We start from the raw sequence: 13,397 nt of genomic DNA, 5'->3' as shown, positions 1-13,397 counted from the left end.
TGCCCGCGATATTCGGGAACCATCCCCAAGTGACTCTGCGTCAAATTATACAATTAAAGGAAGTAAAAGGTGAAAGATAGAAATTCGGACTATTGATACTATTTAATAACGAATCGGATCCTGTTTTGGAAAACACATACCTGTCGATGATAATACACGGTCGCTCCACACTAGCTCGCACTAATCGAAGCCGCCTCTCTGTCTCAACACAATCCAATCAAGCACTGACTATTCTCCCCCGACTTCTCGCCTATAGCATTCTCCGTCCTTGCGGAAGTCTGGTGCAAACACCTTCTCATCTGCTGACTTAACATTGTATACTCAGGTAGCGAGCTAGTGCAGGCGGTCACGCACCCCTCCTTCCAGTGCCCGGCGCCTCCACCATGTACGATGTTAATTAGGACAGCCCTTGTTGAATGACCATCTTAATTAGCACCACCAAAGAACACTACACTACGCTCGCTGTAACCCTTTTTAATTAATTATTGGACTATATTATGTAATCCCTGGAAACACATACCTGACTGGTGCAATGGGCTGCGGTGGTGTCCTGCCTAGGGCTGTTGGCGCTCACTCACACACACACGTGTTTACTAAACTTCAATGTCTGCCTTGTTCATCTACTAAGCTGTCTATCGCAATCACAAAGTTGTTCATCGCAACTATCACAGAACCTGTCGCAACCGTCTGTCATAACTGTTCCGCAAAAACTGCCTTTTCCTCTCCCCCGACCGCACTATATATTTCTTACCAATATCCTGTTCGCGGAAGTCGGGGGACAGGGACCTTTAGTAGAATGCTGAGTTGTCCCTAGGCAGGAAACGACTCGACGGAACCTTGGCAGGCCATATACACCACAGTACGAAGCAGAGGCAGGAAGATGTAACCAGTCAACTTACTTGTATTCACTTTGACATTCAAGAAGCAGAGCACTCACTGAGTGAGTAGTCTTGCCAGTCACACAGAATAATGAATATTGTGTACAAAAAATAAGCAATAATTACTGTCCTCCGCAGTAGAGAAAACCTTGACACTAACAAACAACGGGAAGAAGATATACGAACCTTAGATTGTCAATATGTTTGTCCTTACAGTTATGTTTATATAGCCACCCTGGCAGGCCGTCGTGAAAAGTGCCAAGTTTCTGAGGAACGCCAGGCTTAGCATCTTCGAGCTAACGTCATTTGCAATATTACCTTCAATCTTTATGGCCACATTAGAGGAGATACCGACTGCTTTCAACAACCTTGACACCAAGATTTACGTTGCGCAAGAAAATAATGGAAGATTTCCTTTCTCATCTTCCGTTGATGATTTTATTTGGAAAAAAAACTGTTCGTCGAGGATGCTCAGTAGGAATTACCAGTAGTATAAATTTCCCTACAGGAAATGCAGGATAATTCACTCGTACATGTAACACCAGGATCACACCCTGGGTGTGCTAAATTGCCTAATGCAATCATATCGTATTGATAAAAGTAAGCAAGTAGCCTAATTACAAGTGCGAATGGGTGCTCAAGAAACAAGCACGTCGTATGAAGTTCCTGCTACCCCTTTGCATAATTTCCAACTTATATACTTCACACATGCATCACATTTTGAAATGTCTTTACCTTTACACAGGCTTCACATTGACGTCAAAATGTGATCACATGCTCACGGTTTGAGCAGATGCTCACTGAGGGAGTGTCCCTTGTGTGAGCAGATTCTCGGCCTTCCTACTCTACGAAATGAAGCCCGTTTCGTATGAGTAGGAAGTTGAATGAATTATTTTACTTTGCGTTTCTACCACTTTTGCCTATTTGCGAAGATGAGGATGAATGATAAGATGGAATTGATGAAACAACAATCACAAATATACATGGGCAACCAAACACTGGTTCCAAAGAGAATTATACTGGCTGTGAGTCCAGACACTAGAGCCTCGCTTGTCTGCAAAATGTAGTCCAGGGTGTATTGCGTGGAAGGATACTTGACATTTGGGTGTCCTCGCCAAGGGTCACCTCTCACACCCCTCCAAAAGTTGAGAAATGGGAAGGTGCTCAGTGTTATTCGTATGACCCAAAGTTGTGGAATTGGTTCTATAATTTTGTAATCTGTCACTTCCTGGAATCCTCTTATAAGAAAACTATTGATAGTGATTCAATTGTGCTTGCTTGGGATCCAAGCTTCATAAGTATGAGGACACACAATGCATTTGCTTCTCGTTCATTTCTTGCAATCAGCATGCCGCGATTAACCTGAATAGATAAGAAATGAAAATTTGGTGCTCTTGTATTGAATCTTGTGATTACCAGTGACAGTGTTTCACTACAACAAATTTGTGTACATTCTGTATCTAGGTATATTGGTCTCAATATTGGAGTTACTGCTTTCTCTACCAAGAAGGAAAAACTCTCTGGAGTTGTCGTCCAATTTTCAATCCTAAGCGAGTGGAGGGCGATGCAATCAGCTGCTTCCCATGCAAACTTGCCCCTGCGTTGCCAAATGTGCTGCGTTCTATAGCAACATTGTTGATTTTTCTTGACAACGAAGCAAGGTAGGGAAGTTGTAAATATGGCAACACAGGGGCACTCGGGTGCAGGTGAACATTCTCGTCTTCGGAAATTGACAAATAATTCGCGACTTTTGTAACACGAGAGTATCGTAAGAATTCCCTTCATTTATTTTTATATAAGCGTTCCCTTATTTTACGTCGCTATTCTGCTACTATGTGTAATAACAAGGCACGTTGATGGTCGGGAAGAATGTTGATTAGATGAAATGATGATGAAGGGCCAATCACAAACATGAAAGGACAGGAACAAACAAGAACATTTACATAATCTATTGAGCGTGCGAATGTAGCATAATCTTTATTGCTTTAACTTGGAGCTGGGACGATCATTATTAGTGGTTGAGGATCCAGGCACCAGAGACTCGTTGGCCTGCAAGAACGTGGAAGACAGGTTAATATTTGATTGCCTTCCAATAAGAATTGACAGGCTCTCTTTCAAGGCACCTTCTCGACCTTCACAGGGCGTCGTCTGTTTCCTGATTGGAATCTCCATTTATCTCCAATGTTGATAGTTTTCATCAGCGCCATTTCTGGCGATTTAGCGCCTGCTTTGAGCGTGCGAGTGCAGAAGGAGGGAATTCCCTGGAGGCGGAATTCGCTTCAGAAGAAAGTGGGTCGTCAAGTGTCTCGCACGCGGAATGCCGTTCCGTCGCACTTGAAAATGGCCGCCCGCGTGCAGAGGCCCAGCTGTGATTACTTGTGATCGAGAATGTTTGGCTGCGACTTGGAGGTCTGATTCATTTGTAAGTACGTTTTCTGTTCCCTTCTTAAACTTCGCTTCATTACAGGTTATACGTTCCTTCCCCCTTTATTGATTCATCTGATTGACTTGACAAATGAAAACAATAAATCTTCAATTAACAAAATAGTAAATTGTTGTCTTTCCCCAACGTGGCGTCCATAATTGGCAATGAGAGTAAAGTAAATTTGATTTGGGTCAATTTTTCAAATACCATAGAGGAAGCGTTGAACAAGACCGAGATTCTTGGGCACCAAATCTTATTTTGCGGTCATTTCTATTACTTTTGGCTAATCGCGACGATGAGGATGAATGGTGGAATGCCCAGATTAGGACTTGAATCTGCTAGCATAGGCGGTGAGATCTTGGACCGATGGTCCAGGTTGTGGAAAATCATAATTTTGGAATAAATACCACGAGATTCCCCACCCCGCCTACTTAATGATGAACTTGGCTAATGTTTCCTACATAGTAAGGGTTAATATCAGCGAAATATAATAATTTCCTAAGGAGATTATTTTGGTTTCTGTTGGTCCAAAGTCAATGTTGGGGTGGGATATAACTTTGAATATTATAGTAAGGCTTGAAATAGAGCAATCTCATAAATTTCCTAGGGGGCCTACATGATCATGGGGGAATAGGTTGTACAGTCACGGACACTTCTGGGTTGTAGTGGTTCCATTAAAAGTCAACGGAGATGTTACAATCCAGAAGTGTCCGTGACTATACAACAGTTGTAGTCTCGGACACTGCGTACATATGAAACAACGCCGTTGATTTTCAATGGAATCAGTACAACGGAGAAGTGCATTGGACGCTGTCAGGTGACGTAATTAAAGTGTCGATTTCCATATCAACTTCCATTCATTCAAGTAGCAAACCAATAACCCAAACCGGTAATCATGGTGTAGTGTTTAGCATAACGCGCTTCAAGTACCCGAATGTTCCGTCGTCATCAACATGAGTATTTCTATTTTTGTTATTTACCGTCGTTTGTGTGCCATTTTTGGCTAATTGCGACGATGAGGATAAGTGATGATGACATTGACATGCAAAGAACTCCCACGCCGGGATTTGAACCCGGAAACTTCAGTGGCGAGCATTGACGTACGCAGGATTTTTTTTCGGGAGGGGCTGGAATTGTACAGATGGATATTTTCAGTGGCGACAACTTATAGGGGCCCGTGGGAGCATAGCGTACCTAAAAATTTGTCTTGTTATTATTGTTATTATTTTAACTTATAAGAACCCCTGGATGCTTTCTAGTGGGCGGCATACACAATAAGATATTTCGTATATTTAGAACGTTTCACTCTCAAATATGGCAGCTGGGGGGTAATTTTACGGAGCTTGTATTTACCACTGGTTTTTGCTGAGTTTTTAGTGCTTGTATTTGAAAATGTTGATTTTTCGAAATTTCGGAGAAGACTGTAGCCCCTTCAGCCCCCCCCCCCCCTCTCTGCGTACCCCAGTGGTGAAAGTCGATCACTTAGCGCATTCGGCCACCGAGCAGACAACATGAGTAGAGCTCGGATTTCTAGACACTAAAAAGTAACAAAATCGCAGTAAAAAATGTACTAAAATTTGAGCAATAAGCACGATAATAAAAATTGCATGTATTAGCCATTCACTTTTAGACTCCTACTCAGAGCAGGGGAAATAAACGTTTTCCATCTTCTTTGGGCAGTTGATATGACGTCAAGGATGTTCCTTTACTCTTATGTTAATAAAAATATATTTCAAGCGTTAGCTATCGAAGAGGGAAAAATCACTTTCCCTAAGCACCATGGTATAAACTTAGAAAGGAGGGCACAGAACACACTTCCAACTTTATTGTTTGCAATCTTTTTAATGTTGTAGGAATTTAGGAACCAGGGAAGAGTCAAGATAAAATTTCCACCCTTCTCTTAATTTCCACCCTACCATCCCTAAGTTTCCTCACAATAAAAACCTTGACCATGTTACATATTTACGGTTCTAAATAAGTCTTATTTTATAAATACTTGAAATGTTGCTGTTAAAGAATATGTATGTATTCATTTACCTTCATAATGATATGGAAATAACAGTAACATCTTAGCTTAAATTGCGACATGATTTTGTAATATATTTATTATGTTACACAACAGTAACTTCAATTAATTCTCCTCTACACAAATCCAACTCTTTTTAAAACAAATAGGCACGGTTATGTAATCAAAAATAAAGTTTTGGCTCTACTCAAGGAAGGCACTCCGGCTTGTCGCTCCCATCGAGTGCGACTCCCAGGGCAGTCACCCGGTCCTTAAGCCGCCCCTGATAGGCACTAATATTCAAAATAGGCACGAGTAGTCGAAGTCAGCAATTTTGCGCACAATAGAAAATATAATGATTGCAGCATCCTGAAACATACTTCTGTACTCAGGAAACAAAATAGCCATTTTGAGTAAAATCTTCTCTATTCTTGAGTGAAGAAAAGTTAGATAAAATTTTCAAAGGACTGCAAAATATAAAGATATAAGTTTAAAGTGGATACTCAGGACGTATGTATGCGCCAGGAAACGGAAAGTTCTAGGTTCGAATCCTGAGTAAGGCTTTGTAGTTATTTGTCCAGTTTACCGTTCACCTTCATCTAGATTGATTGATTGATTGAGTTGATGTTTTAAGTCCATTTTATGCACAGTAAGGCTAATCGGGACTGAACCTACATTTTAAAGTTGGATCCGAACCACTGTGTGTCTCCACCGGGTACCTTCATCTAGAGAGAGAGAGAGAGAAAACCAACGTCCGCTCTAGGTAACCTTCAACGGCACCAGTCTCCATTGGGTCACTACATACCTGAAGCGGTGGGGACCCTCGAGAAGAGCACGAGTATCCAAAACAAACCATTCACCCAACGATTTTTAAGGTATGAATGGTGATCGGTGGATTTCCACATCGCAGCAGCGACCAATGGAAATTAATGATTAGTACTGGACCAGTGTTGCCAACTCACATCAAAGAAAATTCGCTATTTATAGTAATAATTTGAGTTTGGGCCAATATCCTACAATGCATTATTAATATATTACTACTAGGCATAGTAGGGACTTTGAAGTATCATTTGAGATTCACTGTCACTTTCCTTCTATCAGACAAATTATCATATCAAGACGTTCATTTTTCTAGTAATTTTTAACTCTGATCTTCAATACTTTTTATTTATGTAAAATCCTTAGCATTTACAGTACTTCACATTTATTTGGGAAGCAAGTATTTTTTGTTGATCTGTTTTGTAGCAGGTTATTTTTCGGATAATTTCCAGATTTAGATGATTGGTGATTAGTATTAGTGTTTAGTTGTATTAGATGGGAGAACAAACACAATGAAACTCACAATTATTGATCACCACTCGAACCTGGAACCTTTGGCAGTGAGCTTGTAAGTTGTAAGGTGATCGATCATTCAGAAGGCCAGGCCACCGATACGATAAGTAAATCTTCTGCAAAATAAATATTTTACCCACCCAAAACGCAACCGCTTATTAAGTACAGTCACCGGCAATAAAAATGGGACACCTAGAACCTGATATGATGGCGTCCCTACAAGGCGTTGTGTGTGTTGTCTAACTCTATTGTGATAAGTGGACTTTAGTGGATATTTTCTCTAGGGCGATTTCTACTACCGCCTTAGAGTTAGGCAACACACACAACACCTTGCAGGCAAGCCAGTATTTCAGGATCTAGGTGTCCCATTTTCATTGCAGTGACTGTACAATTTCATCAAAATCTTAGTTTTTTAGGACTCTCTTGCCGCGCTATTTAGACTATATCATGACGTAATGAGACTCGTGAAAATGACCGTTTAAGGTGGAGGTTTTCTCTAACGACAAGGTGAGGTCTGGAGAAGATACACGTAAGCTCTAAAGATATTTTGTAAATGTTGTTCCTAATATTAAGCTGCTGCTACAAGGACGCCCTATTCAGGGAGGGGTGTATCAATCTCACGGGTGCGTCTTCTGATGAAGGTGTCTTATTGACATCTGGTGATGACATTCACACCAGACGAAACAAGTCTTGCCTGAGTCTCATCTAGTCTCTTGTAGCCCAGTTCATAAGGGTTCCATTTCTGGAACAGTTCCGTAAAAGCTGAATTTTGTCGGCCAGAAGCAGCTAATCTTTTCTATAGTTTGGATTGTCATTAGATGGCTATAAGAAAGGTTCTGTTTGATTTTTTGCTAATGTTGATGGATTTTCCGTAATTTAGAAATAATATTTAAAAATGTAATTTTCCTAGTACTTTTTAAAGATTTTAGTTTGCAACTTTTGAATAAATCAAGTTCCTGTAAACTGTTAGGAATGAAAGTTGTTGCGTAATTTGTAAGCTTTAAAACTTCTATAAGTTGTAATGTATTTTGCTGTAAGGTGTACCATAAAATGCATCTCCAAATGGGCAAAAAGTGTCACGTATTTTTTTCATCAAAGTCCCAAATAATTGATTTTTTTTTCATAAAAGCAAGAGACTTGTTAGAATTACTTGTTATATCATTTAAAATCGTCGAGTAGCCAATCGCTATCTGCGTGCTGACGGTGGCTATGTTGAGAAGAGTCCACGATAATTGATATTTTTGGATTTGATATTTCGGGACCGGTGGTACCCATCAAGGTCTTGCTTTCTCAGAAATGCCCCGAGTTGTGTAACCGTTCATAACAAAGCTATTTTGAAAAAATGAAAATAGTAATTTTGTATAAAAACTTACAATTTATAACATTTTATGAGAATGAGTGAGTTAAAAGTCACGATAATTCTCGAACCAAACAATAGTACTTTATATACATATTGTCCAACTGCTGATCTCCCTTTGAACTGGTGCTTCTATTAGCCCACCTGAGTTTAAATAAAGATGTAATATTATACTAGCCTCAGCGCGATTTTTAATAGGTTGGCACCATTGCTACTGGAAGGTCGCAGGAAGTCCCTCAGAATCCCACTTCCGCTGCGAAGGCGCGGAAGGCGTTCCCGCAATCGTTTTCATCGAGTCTTGATTAAGTGACGCACGGAACGGCAGGTTCGCTCGCTCCATGTCACAAGGACTGATGGACAGTGACCTGCGAGGAACGGGAACTGCGACCATTGCCTGTGGTGCTGGTGGTGATCTTGGTGCGTGTGCATGGGACTCCCGAACGTCTTTCGGCAGGTGAGTGCATTCATTGCAGTGCGCGTCGAGAGCGAAACCACGTCACGATCAACATGGATGGATTACCTTCACAAATATTCGTGGTTATGAAATATTTGTAAATGACGCGTGCATACTTTGTTTGTGAAGAATATGGACTGTAACTTGGTCAGTGGTATGGAATTGTTCTTTTGAAGACACTAATCGTCGTTTTGTGCCACTTTTGTGAATGTGTTGAGGTTTTGTCGGGGATGAGAATAAAGTGAATGGGATACCAGAAACCGTAAGTAAATACCAGAAAAAATAAGTTGGAAGGCAGAAGGACGGGAATATTTTCTGGGGAGCAGTTACATTTTGTAACGCCAATTACCATATAAAGTTTTCTAGTTTTTGTTTGCTGGAACGTGGTGAGGACCAACTGACCGGGGTGGACGGTGCGTCAACCCGCTGTTTTTCCCGGGAGCCATCACTGGGGAAAATGTTGATAGCTACCTGTATTTCTTATTCCGTGTCGCTCTGCAGCCACTTGTGTCCAATTGCGATGATGTTGATTACACGAAACTGATAAAGGTACACTAACAGTAGAGCAATTATGTAAGGAAGTTAACAGTTATTCAGAGAAAGAAATAAAATCAGATAAATGTTTGCTAACTGCATGTATTAACATATACGCAGTTAATGTCTCGTGTTTATTGCTGTATGTATCGTAGATTTAACGATCGCGTACGTAGAAAAAATATGATTGATTTGCTTTATTTTACTTTGCTTTTCGTGCCAAAATGATGAAATTGATGAATAGACACTCACAAACATCCATGTCCAGACCAGGATTCGAACCCGGGACCCCTGGCGTCGTAACGCGATGTGTAACCACTTCGCCAAGGGGGACAGCTAGAATAAATTATGCAAACGCATGTTTCAAAATAAATCTCGCGAGATTGCAAGATTTGATGGGTTTTTACTATAGTAAACAGAAAAAGCTGGAAACACTTATTATGCTCAGGGTGTGTCAGTCTGCCTGATATCTCAGAAACTGCGATAAAGAGAAAGTTGTTGGACTGAAACGCCTTCCAAATATTACTCTACGTGTGAAGAACCAACTGTATCAGAAATATGAAATTTGGTGGGTTGAGAGAACTGTGAATTCTCTGCCTTCACGATGCAGTCTCCACATTCTCGATAAGCCCGCCCGATTTTTGTTCTAGTCAACAATCAAAACCTAACTATACGTATTGATTTCTCAGGAACTACTGAAAATGGAAACATAAAATTTGGTGAAGGGAAACGTCTACCTAATACTAGCCTAACGTAACAGTAACGTAACGTGGCAGTCAAGGAATCGAAAAGTGTATAAATGTTTAACGTTCGATATCTCGCAACCAAGCAAAGCTATAAACATGCAATTAAGTTATGAAAAGTGTCAACTTTATGTGGAGAATTTTCTCGGCTGGTCCGTCCATTTGTCCGTTCATGACAAGAACCGAACAATTCGATGTAGCTACTTGGAAACCGTAAGAGGCACAAACAGAGGCGCCAAGTTCAGATAAACTTTGGGGGTGGGGCCAATGTAAATTTTTTGGGAGGACAAGGTTGACATAAACAATATTTTATGTGCAAGGATGTATAAAATGTGTCCCTCTACGTGACATTGAAGGGGAGTGCCTTGCTCCCCCAAAGTCGGGATTCGAAGCTGTACTTTGGTCACGTGAAATAGCGCCAGGTGGGGTCTTTTTTATTTCGATCGATCCGCCCGTGTGGGAGTCAAAATTGGGAATGATCTACATTTATGTGGCTTATACGTAACTAATAGAAATATATATTGTGGGTAAAATGCCTACAAGTCAATAATTTTAATGAAGCATTAGTTACATCAATTTGCCTCTGTAAGAAACTATAAATTGCACAAAGTAAGAATTTTGTGTAATGAGTTGCTAATTAGTTGATATAAGTTGCTCTTAGTATTTCGTTAAAATAAAATGTAACCAATTAATCGGGGATGCCATTGTACTGAGTACCCATGGATCATATCGCGTTTACATAGCAAATGCAGCTCCAAACTTTTTATTAATAACTTTCTCGCTGTTTTTTATTTGAATTTATCTGTCTTGCCGCGGAATGCAAACATACATTGAGTTTTGAATACATTAAAATAAATTATTCGTATCCATGGGATATATATGACGAACATATATCGTTGATCACCCTTCACCTTGACACCTAAATATTTCAATGAACCTTCAGTAAGCTTACTTAGTAACAATCCCCAAGCGATAGTCGTTAATTCGCCACTGGTGGATGATGGAGAGACAATCAAATGTTAAGTGTCTTTGTGTCAGACTCAATGGAGCACGAACATAAAATTAAGAAACGAAAGACAATTCGATAAGCTTTGGAACGACGAGGTGTTTTCAAGAGAGAGGAAAAATCTTTCAGAAGCTCTGAAATAAAAAAATACAACTGACATTTCGAACTCAATCTCCACCACCGTTTCAGTTCATTGTCGAAGCAAGAAGCACCAGAATTGCTATTCTACAGACACTTGTTTCCTTGAATTATATTTCTTTGGAACATCCGAACTTCTAACCAGTGACAAATTAAAAAGGAAATCAGGGTGAGCCAGCCCCCGTGTAGAAAAGTGACTGCCCCACCCTTAGGCGTGCGCAAGGGGGGGGGGAGCAATTGCCCCTCCTAATCGTGGACTTCCAAGTTTTTTCCAGGGAGAGACTAGCATATTGCCCTCTCAAGAACACCGCTTGAGTTTGAAATTAACACGTTCTTGCATCCCCATTATAATAATTAATGTAAATTATTGTGACTGAAATCAAATTATATGTGTGAAATATGTACCTTTAGGTTGACACTCACTTTCCAGGGGAGATGTGGCCATCCTTGCCGACGATCCAAGCAACTACGCGCCCGTTTCGTAGCCGTCAATACAGTAAAACATTGAAATGGAATGAGATTTTTCTCTCCAGACTGAACTTTCATTAACGTTTTTGTCCCTCCTCCCCCTCCTAATCAGAGGGTCTGTGCACGCCTAATACCTAAAAATACTGAATTCTTACAAGAGGCATCCTACTCTGATTCCTTCCTCTCTTGATTTCAGAAACGAGCTTCTTGCGCGTAATAGGCTAATCCTAAGGTAAAGAGCTACTTAGTTGCAAACAATAACGGAGAAGAATTCTTTGGTATCGCCCAGTACTATGATGGTGGCTTCTTGGTGTTTATTGGCCAAGAAACGTTTTCTTTTTCCTGTTGTGGGAGCCGACCGCTGGCCTCTGCTCACGCAATGGTGATTTCGAGGAACAAGTTCTCCAGGTTGACGGGATTTCCTCGGGGGTCGTCGGCGTTTAGTGACTTCTCCCGACGGAAGAGAGAATCGGCCGGGAATTCCCAGGAGCGAGAGAAAAGTCAACACGGCGTGCGAAAGTATTTACGCAGCAGATATCACAAGGTCTGCTTTCATTTTGCAGAATGCCCTAGGCTGAGAATCCCTCGATGAAATCGTAAACGGCGCTGCGTTTCGGGCTCGTGCATGGCTTTTTAATGTTCCCAGTTTTACCCGAGATGCTGCGACGACTGTGGGCAAAACCCTGCAGTTTGAACGTTCCGAGATCCAGCGACGCACGTACGCCGAGAGTCCCGTTAATGTGAAGTGTAACCACGAGAAGGGCCTGGAAGCAAATATTGACTCGCGACTCCTTGAATGTCATTCGCCACGCTGGACTCCACGCTCCCTCATTTTAGGAAGGAAAATTATTTTTGAGCGTCCCTATAGGAGGTCGAAATATCACAGCACGAGTCAACAAACATTAAAAAAGTACCATTACACAACGGTCATGTGACTGTCACTTTGCCCTTACGTGTCAAGTACACTGGTCGATATGATTTTTGGCGCACGGGTGTACAAGAAACTGGCCAAACTTGTGTGTTCTACGCTGAAAGACTACTTCAGGATGGCACTAAAGAGTGCCATGCTGAAGAGTTTAAACATCCGGAAGAGTTGAAAGATTTGCATTCTGCAGATGATTTACTCTATTGCACGCAAGTTACAATCAAAGAAATTGATCACAAACATAGATCATTGCTAAAACTAATATGCAAATTTGAAAATGTGAAAATCCTGCTTCAAGAAAATAGATAAGCAAATTCAGTTAGTTTAATTTGAAAGTCATTCCTGGGTTTCTTGTACAAATGCGATGTCAGGATTCCAAAAAGTCATTACATCAGGCCCGAATGTCTAAAGCGTGAACCAAAAAATTCTACCCGTCAACTCTGATTTCCCTCCTCCACTTCATATAAAGTTCATACTTTTCAATGTGTGCTGGCTTTCAATATTTGAGGAGAAAATCTCTTCTTATAAGCCATGCTTACATCAGGGACGGAATTTCTTGAACTTACCAGATAAGAGTTTTCCCTCGAGAAGGGAAATTTCAAGACTCTTTGAGCAGAGTTCAAAACCAACGGGAAATCATGAGGTCCCAAACCACCGAGAGATCGTGAAAAATCTTGCAGCCATGCATGGATAATGAGTGGAATATCTCTCACAATAATTCAGGGTTTGATTGATTAATTTTTATTTATCGTCGCTTTTCTGTCACTTTTCGCAAAATCGCGACGCTTGTATGATGAAATTGATGAATGGACACTCACAAGGACCAGAGACCTCTGTCGTCGTAGCGCCACTATACTAACCACTCCCCCGCGGAGGTCGGCCATGTAATTCATGGGACAGACACGCCATATTCTATTCTATCCGACGTTCTGACATTTCTACATACTTATTGCGGAAACCCCCAGCCTGTAACTATTGCTTACATTATTTGCCACACTCCGGGCAAGGTGCAAAGGTTTCTTCCTTCCATGAGCGATTAACAGGCGTTGAAGCCCTCAGCCGTGTAAACAATACAATGAGCATTATCTCCGCTTCTGAGGACGCTCTCCATCCAACGATGAAGTTATTAGGC

General features: G+C 41.0%; 2 protein-coding genes across 5 annotated transcripts in view; one reads left to right on the top strand and one right to left on the bottom strand.

The window, feature by feature from the left end:
* LOC145991314 (sialate O-acetylesterase-like) overlaps positions 1-6,178 on the bottom strand; it is a 40,013-nt gene extending 33,835 nt beyond the window's left edge. The window contains exon 1 of one of the 2 annotated variants that reach the window (XM_083127313.1): positions 6,114-6,178. In XM_083127313.1, coding sequence (XP_082983439.1) covers positions 6,114-6,164 — 51 coding nt within the window. In that variant the 5' untranslated portion in view covers positions 6,165-6,178. Of the gene's footprint in view, positions 1-1,064; positions 1,168-6,113 lie in introns of those variants that run through there. The other variant, XM_083127314.1, reaches the window with a different exon arrangement.
* LOC145991312 (uncharacterized) overlaps positions 3,196-13,397 on the top strand; it is a 49,775-nt gene continuing 39,573 nt past the window's right edge. The window contains exon 1 of one of the 3 annotated variants that reach the window (XM_083127311.1): positions 3,196-3,300. Coding sequence is in view for 1 of the 3 variants with exons in the window: in XM_083127310.1 (XP_082983436.1) it covers positions 8,425-8,451 (27 nt within the window). In the remaining 2 variants the exon portion in view is untranslated. Of the gene's footprint in view, positions 3,301-8,281; positions 8,452-8,497; positions 8,714-13,397 lie in introns of those variants that run through there. The other 2 variants (XM_083127310.1, XM_083127312.1) reach the window with 2 other exon arrangements.

This window comes from Lepisma saccharinum, chromosome 8 (assembly GCF_977018435.1).
Source record: "Lepisma saccharinum chromosome 8, izLepSacc3.1, whole genome shotgun sequence".
Lineage (NCBI taxonomy): Eukaryota > Metazoa > Arthropoda > Insecta > Zygentoma > Lepismatidae > Lepisma > Lepisma saccharinum.
The sequence above is the reverse complement of the archived record's forward strand: the minus strand, read 5'-3'. Positions and strand labels throughout refer to the sequence as shown.